The following is a 19436-nucleotide window of genomic DNA, read 5'->3' on the forward strand; positions in this document are numbered from 1 at the left end:
CACTGTAAATCATGCCCTAAATATACCCCCAATCCTGCATTCCTTACCCCCACCCCAGAGTCCAAAGGCGCTTCCATTGTGCAAGGAATGCAGGATCAAGTCTTAAATGAATTCTGTTCAAAGTGTGGGCTAAGTTCATTTCTCCAAGGTATGCTGCATATCTCTGCCCCAGGCCTGGTCTACGCGTGGAGGGGAGGGGGGAATTGATCTAAGTTATGCAACTTCAGCTATGTGAATAATGTAGCTGAAGTCAACGTACTTAGACCTACTCACCGCGGTGTCTTCACTGCGGTGAGTCAACTGCTGCCGCTCCCCCGTTGACTCCTCCTGCACCTCTCACGGCGGTGGAGGACAGGAATCAACGGGAGCGCGCTCAGGGATCGATTTATCGCATCTAGACTAGACATGATAAATCAACCCCCCACTGGATCAATCACCGCCAGCCAATCCGGCGGGTAGTGTAGACAAGCCCTGATGTCAGCATCCTGGATGTCAGTGAAAGCTCTTTGCTTGGAGTGATACTTTATGCAACAGTGAGCCACACTGTGGTGTGAGGAGAATGCTCTGGAGTCAATACCATTTCTTGGCAAATCATTTCCTCATCATCACACTTGGAACAAAAGCAAAACATTTAGTCACTTCATCACCAAACAGAATAAAAAAGGAAGCATCTGAGACCCTGTCCAGTATACACGGTCTGTATGGAATAACACAGAGGCAATTTACCATTGGGACCCTTAATTTAAGCACCTAAAGAGCAGTATTTATGTTACTTGCTTTTTAAAGCATTTGCACCATCCACACCACAGAGCATATTATGCTGCTTTCTGACATGTCACTGTTAACATCAAACTCCCCTATCTGCTTATAATTCATAATTCATCATTCCCTTCACTTAAAGACAATGGAGTTGTGTACTCTGTGTTTTAAGCTTGTGCTCTATATTTTGTTAGGACTTAATGATCTCTTGGGAGATGAGAAAAGGCTTCGTAAAAAGAGAGCTGGGACAGTGAGTTCATCAGGGAAAACCCTGCTGGATTCGAATACCCTGGCCCTGCCAGGAGAAGGTATCCCAAAGACTAATGTGTCTAAACTAGAGACTGAGAGCAAGGCCAGAGATGTGAACTTTGAGAGACTTCAGAGTCGAATGAGAACTTCACAAATTTGCCCCTGTGACAATACCAGGTCCAGACTCTCCAGAATGTCGGGAAAGTTCAGATCTGAAAAACTAGGACCAAATTAGAACCATTCCTGATCTAAACTACTGAATCATTACAGAAGATAAAAGGCAGGTAGCCAAAACCCAGTTGTCATTAGTATAACTGTTTTTTGAAGAGGTCTATATATATGAGATACAATATGAAGCGCTTTTTCTTCCCTTCTCATCAAGAGCTAAATTGCTCATTTCCATATTCCACAGGATGTTTTGCATCAGTTATTTCTAGCCATTGCCCATGTTTGCAGACTGTCAAGCACACCATATCTTTGGGATGTGCCATTAATGTTTTCAAGTCAATCATCAATACCCTGTGAAAATGCTACTTACGGAATACAGCCAAATTTGTTTCACAAAGCATTCTGGACCACTCTGGACTGGGTTGTGTTATTATTACAAGTTAGCACAGACCCAGGGGCATCCTGGTGCACACCATTCAGAATCTATTATGTTGACAACATGCTCAGGTATTTGTGGTAATTCTTTACCTAATGTAGTGAGATACACAAAATGGTGGCACATGGAAGTGTAGCCTATGGATGAGCATTAGGTAGTGCTATAAACAAGAGTCCCACAGCGCCTACCTAGAGAAGTGCAAGGTTTGGTTTTGCTATGGCTCAGCAGCTTCTATGTGACGTTTGCCGCTGACTTCTTGGCTTCCAACAGGATTAAGTGAAGGACTTTTTTCTAATTTTCTTTTATTATTTTTTAATCATTTCAAATAAAACCATCTTGTGTTGTAAACATAATCTCGTTCCTTGGGTCTGCTCCGACAGTCCCAGCTAAGGTTTATGCTTGAAATGGGCTTCCACTGAAATGAAACAAACAAACAAACCAAAAATGACAATACAATGAATGTTAGAACACGGGTTATCACGCAACCCTTTGGGATCCAATCCACCAGCCAGGCTTAGCTTTGAACGAGTGGCCGTAGGGGCTTATCTTCACTACAGAATGTTGTTGTGTTAGAACACGACTGCAAAGAGTTGTGTTCACCATTGCATCAGCTGGTTGTGGCTAAACCTTGATCCCAGAAGCATTTACTGATAATCGTTCACAAGATACTGAACACAACATATCCTTGTCTACACTGATCTGTCAGCACTTAACTCGATTGTTAAAAATCAGGTTTACACACACTTAAGTGGATTCCCATGAAAAGTTACTTATAAACTATTTTTTTAACTTCAACTGAATGCCATGTTCATAAAGGTGCCGGAGGCTGGCACAGAGAATGGGTAGAGCATAAAAGATCTGCCCCTACCAATGGGCCTCCACTCTGGACTGGCAGGACGACTGCCAGGGCAGGTTTCCTCAGCCTGCTGATACTGTTGATAGTGGTACCACTTTCAGGTGGTGGTGATGGGGATTATTATTACTACGGTAGCAGATAAAGTCCCCAACTGTGATCAAGGCCCCACTGTACATAGAGAGAGAAAGCTCCTGCCCTGAAGAGCTTACAATCCAAAAAGACAAGGAAACAAAGGATGGGACTAAGGGACTGCTATTGTCCCGTTGATGTGGATGCCTATCTACTAGGATATTGAGACATTTTGCATTAGCTACTGAACAGGCAGCAAATGGTAAGGACTTCCCATGCAGACTGGATTAGACTTAGAGGTGGAAGGCTCTGTCTCTCCTTCAATCTCCCCATTCTCTAATGTATGGTGGATAAATGGAGGCCTTAATTCTCCAGGGGTCTCAGTCTGGCAGGGTAACTTACCTGCATATTCCTGAGGCAGCATTGGCCTGCTTATGACTTTCTGAAAAGCTGTAATCCATTCTTGCTGATCACTTTCTGTCTCACAAGCAAAGAGAAATTTTCTGTCTGGGGTCACAATGGTTATCCCATACTGCCAGTGATTTCCCTGGGTGGATGGTGGGAGTCCTTCCAGGACCTTGTAACTGTTTTCCTTGCTCCCAATAAATACTTCCCCTCTAGCAAAGGCATCCTACAAGATATAAATAAATGATTCAGAGCCCTTTCAAAGTTCCTTGTCAAGGTGATATGGATCACGCAGCAAACTAACATTAATGTTCTCCCTGCAGAGCCTCCAGCACTCACATCAACAGAAAACAATGAGAGAGGCCTATGAAGCAAATTCCCAAGGTCAGACACCCGCAAAGATTAGAGGTGTTTGAAATCCACCAGATTTCAGTTTTGCAAATACTGTAGTTCCTACTTAATAATGAGCCAAACCAAGCCCCTGGATTCCACACCCCCCCAAATGTCAGGTGTTCTAAATCCAGACACATTTTGTGCTTTGACCTCATTCTCAGAGAGAGAGAGAGAATGAGACCTGCTACTGCCTCTATTCTTCTAACCTCTCACCCCCCCAAGCTCCTCATTAATGCGGAGCAACTCTAAGAGACAGTGGGCCCAGGGCCGCCCAGAGGGGGGGCAAGTGGGACAATTTGCCCTGGGCCCCACAGGGGCCCTGTGAGCCCTGGCCCGGCGGCGGTCTGGGTCTTCGGCTGCATTTCGGCGGCGAGGGGCCCTTCAGTGCTGCCGAAGACACGGAGCAACTGAAGGGCCCCCCACCGCCGAAATGCCGCCAAAGACCCGGACCGCCGCCGGGTGAGTACAAGCGCCGCAGCTCCCCCGCTTTGCCCCAGGACCCTTAAATCCTCTGGGCAGCCCTGAGTGGGTCAAATCCTCAGCTGATGTAAATCATCACAATTCCATTGACTTCTGATTTCACTGCCTCCGTGCCTTCAGGGGGGTTCTTTCGCTTTCCACCATCTGAGGATTGGGCCCAGGCATTCTGCAGCCTCTCGGAGCTTGCTCCAATCCCAGACTCTTCTATTTTTGAAGTTTTCCAACCATTTAACCTGCACGTTCCTTGCTGCATTTTAGACTTTTCAGCTTGATGTTTTTCTAGCCTGAAAGATAGAAATCTCTCTCTCTCTCTCACTAGCTGGTATATAATCTTTGGTGTCATTAATTCCAGTGAAGTGGAAACATTGCATGTACTGTTATAAAGGTCTGACTGTGTGGCAATTATTCTCTTACCAGACCTGTCAGTCAAGACAAAAGAGAAAAGGGTGGGTGGTCAGTTGCTTAGCACATGAGATTAGGAGCCTTGAATTCTAATCCCAGCTCTGCCACTGATTTGATATGAGGCACTCATCACGTGACTTAAATCATGGTTGGCCCAATTCTGATCACACACTGGAATAAATGAGAAGTGACTCCAGTGGAATGAGATCAGAATCAGGCCCTTTGAGGGGATAATAATCATCATGCCTACGCCGGAAGGAGGAAGTGCAGATGAGTGTTTTTACAGTGCTTTGAAAGGTCCCATGGTCAACATGAAAATCTTTACAGCTTGGTGTTTGGTATAAACATGTCTAACTATCTTACCATTCCCAGAGTATCTCAGCACCTCACGATCTTTAAAGTATTTATCCTCACAACACCTCTATGAGGTAGGGCAGCACTATCGTCCCCATTTTACAGATGGGAAACTAAAGGTATGTCTACACTGGATCTGGAGGTGTAATTTCTAGCTGTGGTACACAGACCCCAGCCAAAAAGAGCAGCATAGCCACAGCTGTGTGAGTGGTGGGGCAGGCTAGCCCCACAGCTGGAGTTAGGGGCAGGTGACCCAGGCGACTGCCTGGGGGGGCCGGGTTTGTGGGGCACAGGGCTGGCAGATTTACAGATCCTAGCATGCAAATTTATTGTCTTATAGGACAGGGATAAATCATGCATCAAAGTCATGAAACGGGCTACAAATGCAATAAAAAATTAAGATTCAAAAGTTATCAAACGGGGGGGGGGGTGCCATGTGGTCTCAGGCTAGCCCCAAGTACAATCCCATCTAAAGCCCTATGCATGTACGTAGTCCTGCTGCTTGCACGGCTGCGGTTCCACTGCTGCGTTTAGCGCACTAGCTCGATCAGAGCTAGCGTGGGTATCTGTACCAGAGCCAGCTCCAGTGTAGACATACCCCAAGGAACAGGAAGGCTAAGTGAATTGCCCAAGGTCAAACAATAAGCCTGTGGCACAGCAGGTCTCCCAAGTCCTAGCTTAGTGCCCTTGCCATGGCCCATCCTTCCTCTCGGTGGTAATATTAATTAATACTGTGACTACCACAGCAACGTTAATTACTAGCAACGATTTTCGTTTGGGATTTTCAAAGAAGCCTCATGGAGATAGGGACCCAGTGGAACTGGGTAAGTGACTCCCCTGAAATCCTTTACCAATCCCAGCCCCGATGGCAACAAAGCACAGGAAAGCCCTGCAAAAGAGCTGAGGGAAAGAAAAATCTGGTGAATGAAATAAAGGTCGGGAAGGGGAGAGGGATAGCTCAGTGGTTTGAGCATTGGCCTGCTAAACCCAGGGTTGTGAGTTCAATCCTTGAGGGGGCCACTTAGGTATTTGGGGCAAAAAATCTGTCTGGGGATTGGTCCTGCTTTGAGCAGGGGGTGGGACTAGATGACCTCCTGAGGTCCCTTCCAGCCGTGATATTCTCTGATTCTAAGGGACGCATTTACAGCCATTTAAATAGGGGTTCATGGATGTTTCAGTGACTAACTGCAAGCCAGGCTATCGTGCACTGGGCTTTGGACCAAAGTCAAACAACCCGCCCCAAGTATTTTCACTTTACTCTCCAATTAGACCAAACTCCATTACAGGCTATTCCACGCAGACGCACGCTGAGATCCAACGCCCTTGCCTTACCAGAGGATCTTTGAAATACATCAGCCTTCGGTCGTCCATGGTGAACCATCGCTTCTTGAAACCTTCCGTTTGCTAAAGAGTTGGGGGGAGAAAAAATGATTGAGCAAAGGCAAAGGGAAACCCAGCTCGCTTCTAAGGAGAGAAGTTGAGGGAATTTACGGGGCACTGGTGTCGTTCAAGGTAGTTCTGGTGGGAGAGACGTACTCAGTCAGTTCAGAAAGGGCCGGTTCCGCACTAACGTAAGGGCAGAGTGGCTATTATCTGTCAGTGGGTGATAATCCTTCCCAGTACAACAGGGACATTCATTTCAATGGGAGTCTTAGAGAGGGAAAATTGACAGGCTAATCTGACAATTGTTTTAAGATACATTTATATCTCCTCCTCCACCACTCAGCCTGTGCCTCCCCACACCCTGGCACTGCTGTCTCTCAGTTCCTCCTTATCAACATTTCCCACACTGGGTCTTATAGGTACAGCATTCGCCGATTCAGGGGGGAAAAATGACCTCTATGCACCTTATGATGAACAAATGCCTTGGGACGTATGTTTCAAGGAGAAAGAGACACCATCTTAGCACAGCTTTTGTGTGGCTACAATCTGCAGTTTGATCAGCTGCAACCTCCTATCCCACAGCCCCTGATTTTCCAGTGTAAATAGATTCAGGGTCTCATAGCAACACAGCTTACTGTAGTTCCGACCTCAAGAGAAGTTGTAGAAAAGACCTGAATTTCTCATACGAAAAGCAAGCAGAACCCTCAAGTGTTCTGCTTTTGGGGCAGAGTGTGTGTGTATGTGTGTGTGCGGGGAGGGCGAAGGGTAATGGAAACCCACTCAAGGCCATATTTATTAAAAAGAAAAAAGACAAAAGCCAATTTTTTCCTCAGTGCAGGTTGCCTTTAAGCTTTTTTACTGCCCTCCTTCCAGCTCCTCACGGTCCGAGAGCTGTTCCTCCCAGCCAGTATGTCAATGTCATTCCTCTAATAGCCAGAAGAGTGCTGGAGAATGGCAGAAGATGCTTCCTCCATTCCAACTGCAGGGCCTCCAGCACCTGGCCAACCCAGGAGTTTGAGATCCCTAGATTGTAGCACAGGCAGTAAAGGGCCAGGCTACTGGCCTCATTAATTTCAGTGGATTTGTCACCATTAGTCAATTCACCAGCTGATCCCACTGAATTCTAGAAGGTCTGGGAAATGTCATGATTGGTTAGTGTTTTTATCGGATTAGCAGATTTCTACATTGGTCCAGGTATGTCGTGGCCCTTGCAGCTCTAAATCTCCAGCAGGGTTGGTTTGTTTAGGAGAGGATTGTGCTTTTTCTTGGAATGCCCCATTTACTTCTATTAGACATGAAGAGAGGGCATAGGCGCCGACTCTGTGAGTGCTGGAAAAAAAATAGTGGGAGCTCAGCACCTACCAGCCACAGCTAATCAGGGGTGCCACCAAACAGCTGTTTGGCGGCTCAGGGAGGGGCTTGCGGGAGGCAGAGAGCAGCGAATGGTGCGTAGGCAGAGCCTCGGGAGGGGATGGGCGGAGCCTTGGGGAGGGGGTGGAGCAGAATGAGGCAGAGCGAGGGCAGGGACTTGGAGGAGGGGGTGGAATGTTGATGGCAAACGCCTGTCCCTGAAACAAGAGGTCCAAAGCATAGCCTGGAGATCAAATGTGGCCCTCAGAGTTCTAGAAAGCAGACCGTGGCCATCCTTATCTTTAACGGGGAGCTGTACCTTGCAGAACCCAGCATGGAATGTTCTCAACCCAGCCATCCACATGCATCAAGTTGTAGAATTGCATGCTGGGATCTGTAGTCTCCAGAGACCTCAGCTCTGTATTATATAAGTGGATGGCTGCAATCTGCTCCGTGTCATGCAAATTATGCGTTTTATGAAGCTCTCTGGCCCTGCCCATGCAGCTCTCAGTCGAGCTAATTACAGATGTCCCAGTCCTATAAGGGCTGATCACAGAATAGACATCAGAAGGAAACAAAAATGACCCTAACCAATTTACATGGCCTTGGTTTCTGAAATGTTTCTGTTCTGTCAACTACAATCTCTTGCTCCCCTACCCCCCTTTAAAATGAAGAAAAAGAATTTTAAAAGATAATAAGAAACAGAGTTCCACAATGTTAAAGAAATACTCCTGCATCCAAAAAAGATGAACTCAACCTCCACCCACTAAATGCTGCAGAAAACTGGGAAGTTCCCAACACTTAACCAGGCTATATAAGGAGATCCTCTGTCGCTGTTTAGTAAGACAGGCCCCATAACATGCAGCAGCTGTTAGGGGAACTAGTCATAAAAAGAATAGATGTAAGTCATGTAAATCAATGGTACGTACATTACTGCTATCCAGGGCCTGCCATAAATTGTGGCATCCTCCTTTTCACACAGTGGTTTTTAAGGCTTTGTTTACACACAATAGTTGCACCACTTTATATCAGTTAAAGCGGTACTGGTACCTGGCGTCTATGCAGTGATACTGGTATCAGAGTGCTTATACTGATGTAGCTTATTCCAGTACGGGAAGGGGAATAAACTTTATAGGTATAAGGCACCTTTATACTGGTATAACTGTGTCCACACTAGGGGTTGTACCAATATAATGGTAATCCCACCCCTAAGCGACATAGTGATACCAGTACAAAAACCAGGTGCAGATCAGGCCTAAAGGTTTTTTCATGCATAGATGACATTTACCACTATGAAGAAGGCCAGCACGAGGTCTATGCCTAGTGGGCTTAAGCAGTGTTTATGCCATGCGCTAGCTCTCTGCATGGGGATGAATTTCACCCATGTATGAAGAGATGATTATACTGTTCAAAATGCTCCTCCTTCACCTGATTGTGTCCCCACTGCAGCTGTGCACTCCTGTGTTAATGAGTTTGGGGGGCAGGGGGAGATGATCTCATATAATAGCTACCAAGAAGAGGGGGTTCTGAGTCACAAGCGGTTAGTCCAGATACTAGAGGGTGTGAAAACGGGCATTTACTTGGCAGGAAAGGTGAAAGTCCAGCTCCAACAGCAGAAGCATTTCTTTGCCTTTCCTTTTCCCCGGAGGGATATAAAGCCCAAAGAGAAGAGTCATTACTCAATTCTTGGCACACTAGGAGATTTTCTTCTCTCTTTTTCACTTACTGACAAAGATGCCTGAAAAGCCAAACCCGCTCCCTGGATTGAGACTGGCAGTGAATCCAGTGATGTGGCATTTCCCACGTACGCAGCAACTCCTTGTGCTTTCACAGAGGCCTTGAATGCCTTCAGACACCCCTTCTCCTGGCTGCCAGCTGTGCAGGGGAACCTCCCATTCTGCAGGCACGCCAGCCACATGCCCTCCATTCCAAGAGGGGGGGAAGGCACTACAGAGTAGCGAGCAACGGCGGCTCTGTGCATGGGATTTGCTGGGAGCGCGGTGAGGGGGTTGAGCTGGTGGATCTGTTGGTCCAGAACACCATGTAGTGAGGGCACAGTGATATGGAACGGTTGCACATGCTACCTCTGATATGGGGCTGACGCAGGGAGAGACCAGTTGAATCACTCAGTCCCACACCCAGTTCTTTTACTCGTGCATTGCACGGGGGAATGTGAATTTTACCTTCAGGCTATCTCTAGCCCGTTTAGAAAACTATAAGCGCACAGGAAAGCACAATGAATAGTGGAAATAAGGGTGGGTAGTGGGGAGAGCACAAGAAACTGGGATATAAAATCCAGGGTGGGATGCAGAAGAAAGAGAGACATTCAAAGGCATTGAAGTGTTGGTACATGGCTGGATTTCACACCTTAACCCTCCCAAAGCATCTCTGCCCCACTGTTATGTGGATCACAACACAGTACAGAACAAACTAATTTTTGGTATGAATACAAAATACATGATGTCCCACCTTTGGCCCAGTCTTTTCCATGTAACCTTCCTTCAAGTAGTTCCTAGAAAGCTTTGGCACCAGCTAGAGTTGTCAAAATAAGAAAGCAAAAAAAAGTACAATGTTAGTGCACGTTAGACCGATGGAGACGTGATGTGTTGCAGACACAGGCTTATGTGATGTCATGCCAGAGCCCCCAGTTATCATTTCAATGGGAGCGTATGAAAAAAAACTGCCAAGAGAAAGAGTTACCTCCGGCCCACATACAGGCTGGGGAGAGCTTATGACACTGCTCTCAAGGCATACTGAAGTGGATTTATTTATTCCTATTGTTCTCTCATCTTCCCCTAAGAATTTTTCAGTTTCTTTGCCCTCGTGTTAGCTTTGTAATACAGGTATGACTACGCTGCAAAAAAACCCCAAAACACCTGGCCACTGCGAGTCTCAGAGCGCAGGTCAGCTGATACAGGCTTGCATTTTGGGGCTTAAAACAACAGTGTAGAGGTTCCTGCTTGAGCTCTGAAACCCGGTGAGGGGGGTGGGTCAGAATATTGAGACCTGGAGGCCTTAAGTTAGGTTTGTCCATCGTCTGGCACCTAAATAAGTGGCCTCGTTTTCACATGTACTGAGAACTCACTAGCTCCACTGATTTTCATGAGGACTACAGGGTGCTCAGCGCTTTTGAAAATCAGGCCACTTATTTAAATGCCAAACTATGAACTTAGGACCTAACGTGAAGCTCCCAGTTGTTAAATTCTTAGCTGAGAGCTCTCTAAGGCCTAATCCTGCCCCCCATTAAAGTCAACAGCACAACTCCCATTGACCTCAAAGAAAGATAAATCAGTCTGCAGTCCAGGAGCCTGTTGTCCCCAGATAGTGTGAGAACTGGGGTTATAGCCAAAGATGTAGCGATAATATTTAATTATTCATTACGTGTATTGCAGTGGCACCTAGAGGCCCCAGTCAGGGTCCACTGTGCTGGGTGCGGTACACACATAATGAAAAGATGATCCCTGCTCCTGGGTTTGAGGAGGGAGCAGACCCCAGGGAAGCCCTGAGATGGTCCCAGTTTCCCATGTCCCAGTTTTCCATGCCCACTGCCCCTCAGCTTTGGGGCCATGCCAGGGTTCCCTGGCTCACTCTTCGATAGTTACACTATGTCCTTAAACAGTCAGCCTGGTTAAAGTAAAGAGACAAATCATTCTAGGCAGCCCCATTGATGGTTTAACTGTCCTACGGATATTGCTCATGAAGTCCTCCAGCTCAGTCCTGCTTCCACTGAACTCGGTGCTTAAACTCACAGTAATTCCTATGGGGTTGGGATCAACATGACTTAGAAGATTAGGGTTGGAAGACACCTCAGGAGGTCATCTAGTTCAACCCCCTGCTCAAGCAGGACCAACCCCAACTAAAGCATCCCAGCCAGGGCTTTGTCAAGCCAGGCTTTAAAAACCTCTAGGATGGAGATTCCACCACCTCCCTAGATAACCCATTCCAGCGCTTCACTACCCTCCTAGTGAAAAAGTTTTTCCTAATATCCAACCTAGACCTCCCACACTGCAACTTGAGACCATTGCTCCTTGTTCTGTCATCTGCTACCACCGAGAACAGCCGAGCTCCGTCCTCTTTGGAACCCCCCTTCAGGTAGTTGAAGGCTGATATCAAATCCCCCCTCATGATTCTCTTCTCCAGACTCAATAACCCCAGCTCCCTCAGCCTCTCCTCAAGTGTCATGTGCCCCAGCCCCCTAATAATTTTCGTTGCCCTCCGCTGGACTCTCTCCAATTTGTCCACATCCCTTCTGTAGTGGGGGGACCAAAACTGGACACAATATTCCAGGTGTGGCCCCACCAATGCCGAATAGAGGGGAACGATCACTCCCCTCAGTCTGCTGGCAATGCTGCTGCTAATACAGACTTGGGAGGTTCTCATTGCAAAGGGTGTTTTGCTGGAGTAAGGGCTGAGTAAAACTCAGGGCCTGGTTTTGTAAACCCTTAAACAGGAAGGTAGCCCCAGGGACACCAACAGGCTACTCGCCGGAATAAGAACTGCAGGATCAGCCCCTAAGAGCTGCTCCCAGATCATTTCCACATCAGGTATGAACCCCGGACACCCAGTTTTTCTCTGCTTTCCTCACCTGTTCTCAGATCAGTATGACCCAAAAGCTCATATAGAAGAACCACAAGCTCTAATATGCCATCTGCCTTTAAAGGCTATTACACATGTCTGCGAACTCCCCTTTTGCTGAGATCTACTCAACAATAATTACCAGGGCCTAGGTTATTTTTAAAAACGGTTGGTGCAGAAGAGCTGCTAGCTGTGAGATCTCTGCAGATGGATGCGTGAGGCTCTTTAAAAAGAAAAGTGAGACTCACCAGCAAATGGAGCTGACAGGGCTGATTAAACACTTCTCACCTTCCCCCACTCCCAGCCTCGCATTTAGACAAGTTATTTATGGCAAAGCTTTAAAAATTATATTCCTGTGACATGTAATTGCCTCTAACAAAAGGCTCTGATAAACCAGTTATGTGATCACATAAAAAGCACCCTGGAGAATCCCACAGCCAGGTTGCAGAGATCCTGAATATCTTAATCTCCAGTCTTTAGACTGGCAGCCAGCTGCTTTCAGAAAGTAGTTTTGTCTTGACTGGAAAGAACCTTTATCACTTCAAGATTCTTAACCCTTTGCTGCCAAGCATCATGCTAAGCTGCATCCAGGGTGCAGTATTTTGTGCAAAGCGTCCTTTCTGTTGGACACAGACTTTCCTCACGTAGCGGGGACGGGCCAGCTTAAAACATTATCAAAGGCTGCAGGTTTCTTACAAGATGTAGTTTGTGGTTCTTGTGTCTATGGCAAAATATCTACCATACCTGTCTCCTGAAGCACTTAGCCTGATTCTCATTTACATTTAGGCCGCATTACACCACGCTAGCAATGGAAAGGAGCCCGAAAGTAGGTATAAATTCCAGTAATACCCACTGTAAGATGCCTTAGTGTAAATAACAATAAGGTCTGACAGAGTTTTCCACCAGCATAAAAATACAGGAATTTTACCTTCCAAGGTCATACATCCAGGCTTGCAAAATTCTACTCACAACCTAGTCCCACCAGGTAATCATTTATTTTGATGGGCACATAAAATCTCATTAGTTTTTCTTCTGTTGTCAATGGTATTGGGAGAGCAACCAGATTTCTAACGTGAATCATCATGCGAACGGCCAGGCAAAAAGATTTTGTGTTTAGGGCTTCTGAATTTTCATGAGAATTTGATATGGCAGTGTAAACAAATTTAAACAGAATCAAGTACTTAGAGATGGAAAAGTCTTATTAGACAAAGGTTACACTACAGTGACTATAATTATGCGGCATTTGCACTGCGAGTACAGAGTAATTATGCTCTGGTGATGCTTTTCAGTACCAATATTACCACTAGTTCATACAATCATTAGTTAGTTAATACAAGTGGATTATAAAATACATTTATTAGATATAAAACCAAGGAGGTAATAGTGGATAACTCAATCATGTTGTTAACTTGGTGATCATATGAATTATTGGTAATTACTCATATCTAAAAGCAAAACCATCATGTATTAAACTGTAATTGCAGTGTAACTACAATGTAATACACTCATTATATTATAAAGGTAACTCATCCTAATATTATACTATATTTTGTGACTATCCTTGCAAATTGTAGCTAGATCATCAATTCCAGCCTCCAGCAAATGCAGGGCAGACTCTTGCAACAGAAACTGCATCAAATTGTAAAGCAATGCTGCACTTGATCTCAGCCAGAAGGCCAGGTTTTGGTAAGACACTCTCCCTCTCGCTGTTTTATTTTAAACTCTTGTTTTAAATGCGTAGCTTTGTAGCAAGCAGCCCTTTACAACCACAGAAACAGGATCTGGCACAATACAGAGAATGCAGGAATTAAAATGTACACCCCCACCGCAGTTTCTGTGGTTAGATGCAGTAGCAGGTGTTGCACCTGGATGCTAGTTCCCAGTAAAATCATTTGAACATAATAATTGTAAAGCAGACTCTGAAGAATGGACAGTTCGCCAGGCTTTCCAGCTTGTTAAGGAGATGCTAAAAACAACTAGGAAAAACTCACATCGACATCGCTAGCTCCAGGGAACGCCACTTGTAAATAATGGAACCGTGCTGCACGGATGGCATTGAACCAATCCACTGTTTCCTGATAATGAAAAAGAGAGGCTGGAGTCAGCAAACATATAATCTACACAGTGATCATTGCGGGGATGTTGCTCTGACTTGTCTTTCCCATCATTTTGTCTCCGGTAACGGGGTTCAGCTGAGCTGTGGTTCTGAAGAGGGAGGGCCAGGCAAAAGCAGAGATTTTAAAAATATGCCTAGGCCCCCCTGAGTTCAAAGGGTGCCTAAGGGCTTTGCCAAAGAGGGATGGACTTAAGCACATGCCCCAAGTTAAGCACGTACTCAAGTGCTCTGCTGAATTGCAGCCTAAAGGTACAAACAAAATTAAATCAAAATCTAGAATGTAATTCGGTTTCCATGGCTGAACTGTGCTACCCAGTATTTCTCACGTTCGTCTCAGTGGTGTTCTTTGAACACTGTATTCTATTTAAAAAGAAGTTAGTTTTGCTCCTTTTGAATTCCACCCCCCCCCTTTCATTAGCCAGCAGTAATCAGCTTGAAAGACCTGGTGACGTTCTGCAGCACAGCGTTCATATTCTATTGGAAATAATGGAATGACAATTAACCCTTTGAGTACAGGACAAAATATGCATGCAGGTGGCAATGGCCACGCCTACACTATGCAGTAATCGTTTTCATTAACACGTGGGGTGTAGTCGGCAATTTCTTCTACAACTGCTTAGCTCAGGACAGGCCATGGGGAGACCCTGTGTGGCAACCACAAGCAACACATGTTCTTCTAGTCAGACTGGAGGCTACAGAGTCAGAGAACGAACAGAAAACCCCTCTATGTTCACTACAACAGAGCCCTGTCTCTTCTCTCCTACGTGGGATATTATGACGAAGATTGGACAATACAGAACACACAGTCTCACAGTGTACAGCTACCATTGCATTGGACATATGTCTGAAGTCCCTGCATCAAAGCTTACCATAAAGGATTCTTACACAATATTTCATCTGACAGAGTGCATTTTATTAGCACTTTGGTAACATGTAGCAGTCTCTAGATGCCACAACATAAAACAGTGACTGCAGAACTGGGAAGTTTCATTCCTCAAAACAAACAAACAATTAGGGTTCTATTAGGGTTGAGCAAAACTTTACCACATGAGTCATAATCCATAGCTCCTAGCCTGCAGCTCAACACCTCAGAGGTCTGATCTCTATCCATGTAAAATAAGTCACGCTGGGCCTGAGATTGACTAGGATGGGTGGTTTCCAGAGGAAAGCCCAGGTGCTGCAGGAAGTGAGGTTGGTGATTCAGAAGGTGCATTTATTATTGTTTATAATTTGCATTGCCATAGCACCAAAGAGTCCCAGGTCTGGACCAGGACCTGATTGTGCTAGGCACTGTACAAACACAACAAAAAGACAGACCATGCCCCAAAGAGCTTACAATCTAAGTGCAAGACAACAGGTGAACACAGACAGAGGGAGAAATACAAGGAAACAATGAGACAGTGTTAGTCAGCCTGACAGGCAATGGTCTCAGCACACCAGCAGCCTGTGGTAAAATTTATTGTAGGCATCACAGCAAAGGAGAGTTTTAACGAGGGATCTGAAGGGAAATAATGAGGGAGCTCTGTGGCTATTTACGGTGAGTTCATCCCAAGCGTGACTGGCAGTAAGGGAGAAAGCTTGCTTGAAAACAAGTGGGCAACGTAGGCTGGCATCATTGGCTGAGAGAAAGTGGGAGTCAACATTTCAAGAGTGACTGAGAGACTATAGGTAGGTTCCAATTCAGCAAAGGACTTAACCACGTGCTTGAGTCTCATTGAGGCCAATGGGGCTTAAGCACATATTTTAAATTCTTTGCTGAATTTGGGCCTATTTTAGGGTTTTATACTGCCACTCATCACCGTAATTTCTGACCCCCTTCCATGTAAAATCTATAGTAATAGTAAAATCCTTAATGGACTTCCTGGAGTCTCTAGCACTTTTTCCCTTTTGGAATAAATTCTCTCTTTGGGTTATGTCTTTAATTATTTAGATTTTATTAATTTCCCTTTTTTTCCCCAGGCTGATTTGTGGATTTGTTTTTGGAGAGATTTCCAGATCTTGTGCTGTTGGACTTTTTTTGCCTTCCAAGCAGGGTGCCTTACAGGAGACTTCCTGTAGAGTGAGCTTCAGCTGCAGAAAGGAGCTCAGGAAACCAATTCAGTAGCTAAACCCTGAACACTCCAGTAGCCATATGTAAACGGTGCTGTGTGTCAATGGTCTGGGCTAGTGCCAGTGTCACTCGACTCAATTACTCGAATAGGTTTTAATGGTACAATAGACTCAGGAGATTGATTGTTAAAAGTGACCAATTCCCACTCCTCAGTCTTTCCGACCCAAGCAGCGTGCATATTTCAAACAAGACTTTGCCCTTCCACAGCACCTTCCATCTGAGGCGCCAAACCCACTTTACAAACATTAATAAATTAAGCCTCACACATGTGAGACAAGTGGGCATCTACCAGGGCCATGTCTGCATGAGAGAGCTGAACCAGTTTAATTTAAATCTGTTTTGAAACCAATATAGTTACATCAGTGCAAACTCCTGTGTGCATGCTCTTATTTCAGCAAAAAGAACGAGGAGTCCTTGTGGCACCTTAGAGACTAACAAATGTATTTGAGCATAAGCTTTCGTGGGTTAAAACCCACTTCATCAGATGCATGCAGTGGAAAATACAGTAAGAAGATATATATACACAGAGAACATGAAAAATGGGTGTTGCCATACCAACTATAATGAGGCTAATCAATTAAGGTGAGCTATTAGGTGAGCTATTATCAGCAGGAGAAAAAAAACTTTTGTAGTGATAATCAGGATGGCCCATTTCCAACAGTTGACAAGAAGGTGTGAGTAACAGTAGGGGAAAAATAGCATGGGGAAACAGTTTTTACTTTGTGTAATGACCCATCCACTCCCAGTCTTTATTCAAGCCTATTTCAGTTTAACTTAAACCCGTTCCTAGTAGACTTTAACTAAACAACACAAAAAACCAAACCAGTACAAAATATGCCACCCTTATACCGGAATAAGAATCATAGACTCATAGACTTTAAGGTCAGAAGGGACCATTATGATCGTCTAGTCTGGCCTCCTGCACAACGCAGGCCACAGAATCTCACCCACCCACACAGTGGTTTGCACTGATTTAAGTAAACTGGTTTAAACTCTCACCTTAAGCTAAACCAGGGCAACTTGCCCATGTAAATGAGGCCCTAGGTATTTATGCCACACTCATTTCCTGGTTACAGCACCTGAGTCCCTCTATTATTTGTATTACATTAGCACCTAGAGACCCCAACCAAGATCAGGACCCCACTGTGCTAGGTGCGCTACCTAAACACAGTAAGAGACAGTCCCTGCAGTAAAGAGCTTAGCATCTGAACAGATAAGACAGACAAAGGCTGGGAGAGGAAACTATGCTACAGAGAGGTGAAGTGACTATTAGCCTCAGTTTGCAGATGGGGAAACTGAGGCCCAGGTAGATGATGTGACTTGAATGAGGTCACCCAGGAAGCCAGAAACAAAACCCCGACCTTCTGAGTCCCATCCTGCCCTTTGGCCAGAAGACCACCCTTCCCTTTTAAAGCTAAACAATATCACCTCTAGCTTTAATACATTTTCCATTTAAAATTTAATCCTGGCTTTTAACATTTAACACTATTTGAGATGGCAACACTTTGTTTCAGTGAAAACTCTGTGGGAAACAGCGGGGCTCTTTTCATAACTATTTAACTGGTTGAATAAACATTGAGATGGGCATGTGATTACTCCACGTTCTGGACCACCCAAGCTCATGAGAGGAGCGCTCTGGCGTTAGAACTACTTGGAGAGCAATCCGAGAGCGCTCTCAGTAAGTTTACCTCCCACCCATTGCGTGCTGATGTACGACTGAGCTCCGACACTGTATCAATGAAACCTCCCCATAGAGCTGGGCTACATTCAGTTCTGATGGGACGTCGCTAACATGGGTCGTTACACTGGGGATGAACGAGGCCCTGTGATGGTAGAGGGAAAAGTCCCAAATCAGGTCATTCCTTTATAACAGCAGTTCTCAAACTTCATTGCACCGTGGCCCCCGCCCCCTTCTGACAACAAACACGACCCTAGGAGGGGGGACCGAAGCCTGAGCCTACCCAAGTCCCACTGCCCTGGGTGGGGTGGGACAGGCAAAACCTGAGCCCCACTGCTGTGGGGCTTTGGCCCTGGGGCTTTGGCTTCGGCCCTGGGCCCCAGCAAGTCTAAGCCAGCCCTGGTGACCCCATTCAAAGGGGGTCGTGACCCACTCTGTGGTCCAGACCCACAGTTTGAGAACTGCTGCTTTATCGTCTACACAAAACCAACAGCTCAGCACATAAAAGCTACATCAGAGGTCTGACTCTCCTCTCACTCACCTGAAGAAGAGCTCAATGTAAGCTCAAAGCCTTGTCTCTCTCACCAACAGACGTTGGCCCAATAAAGAGATGATCTCGCCCACCTTGTCTCACTGTTGTAACGCAGGAATAACTCCAGGGCAAAAGGAGAATCAGACCACTAGGTCCTTCTTAAAAGAACAGACAAAGCCACACAAACCACTTCTTCTATGAGGCTGTTCAGCAGGGAGTTTATCGTTTTAAAAGAAAAAAAACGAGCCTTGTCTGGGTTTCCCTGTATGTTTCATCTTGTCTGTATCTGCCTCTCAGCTGTTCGGGACAGGGAATGTTTCTATTTCGTGTGCTGTACAGGGCCAAGTAGATCATCAGCACTAAACCAATCATAAATAGTCATGATAACAACTACGTCTTTCATAAGCAGGAGTCACTGGAGTAAAATTGTTGCCAGGGAATTGACTGTCCATGACATGAGTGACAGCTTGCGATGTTGAACAGCTAATCTCGTGATAACCTCCCTTGTATAGGACTCTGATACCTTGTCACAGCTTTCACATGTGGGGCAGTGGGAGTTTTTGGGGAGAGCCCCTGAGGGGGCAGCTCATTGAGATTCAGAACACACTGCACTATTAACTGCGACAGTCTCCTGGTGCGCTGAGCAATGAACTGCAGTGTGCTAAGACGGAGAAGCCACCGCCACTTGATTCAGACCACTAGGCTAAAGAAACACAGCTCTTTAGGTATATCACCAAAGCAATCGCAAGGTACGCAGACATAATCAAGCACCCCTTCCTGCCTACGGCAACACTGACCCATTTAAAAATGGGGAATCGGTGTTTGCTTTCATCCATCCGTCCACCCATCCTTTGCGAGCCAGAAGAGCTCACACCATGGAAGCGCACATTCTACTGACTAATCTGACTGGATACACTAACTGCTGTCTACAAGGAGGGTCAGAACTAAGCAGGAAGCCAGTTCAGAGCCACTGCAGCGCAGCACAGAAGCAGAAAGGTGTTCTCAATAATTACCTCACCCTGAATCTGTCACGGGGGAAGAGAGATCACTTTTGTTACAGATCTATCCATGAGGCATTGTTTCCCACTAGCACCACTGGCCTGTTTTGTCTGGAGATGAGT

General features: G+C 45.7%; 1 protein-coding gene across 2 annotated transcripts in view; it reads right to left on the reverse strand.

Moving 5' to 3' along the window:
• Window positions 1-271: 271 nt before the first annotated feature.
• ADAP1 (ArfGAP with dual PH domains 1) overlaps window positions 272-19436 on the reverse strand; it is a 95931-nt gene continuing 76766 nt past the window's right edge. For both annotated transcript variants that reach the window (XM_039493288.1, XM_039493289.1), the window contains exons 7-11: window positions 13871-13954; window positions 9774-9836; window positions 5904-5975; window positions 2940-3168; window positions 272-2027 (exon numbers count right to left, since the gene is read on the reverse strand). In XM_039493288.1, coding sequence (XP_039349222.1) covers window positions 1999-2027; window positions 2940-3168; window positions 5904-5975; window positions 9774-9836; window positions 13871-13954 — 477 coding nt within the window. In that variant the 3' untranslated portion in view covers window positions 272-1998. The remainder of the gene's footprint in view (window positions 2028-2939; window positions 3169-5903; window positions 5976-9773; window positions 9837-13870; window positions 13955-19436) is intronic.

Source organism: Mauremys reevesii, linkage group 10 (genome assembly GCF_016161935.1).
Source record: "Mauremys reevesii isolate NIE-2019 linkage group 10, ASM1616193v1, whole genome shotgun sequence".
In the NCBI taxonomy this organism is placed as follows: Eukaryota; Metazoa; Chordata; order Testudines; family Geoemydidae; genus Mauremys; species Mauremys reevesii.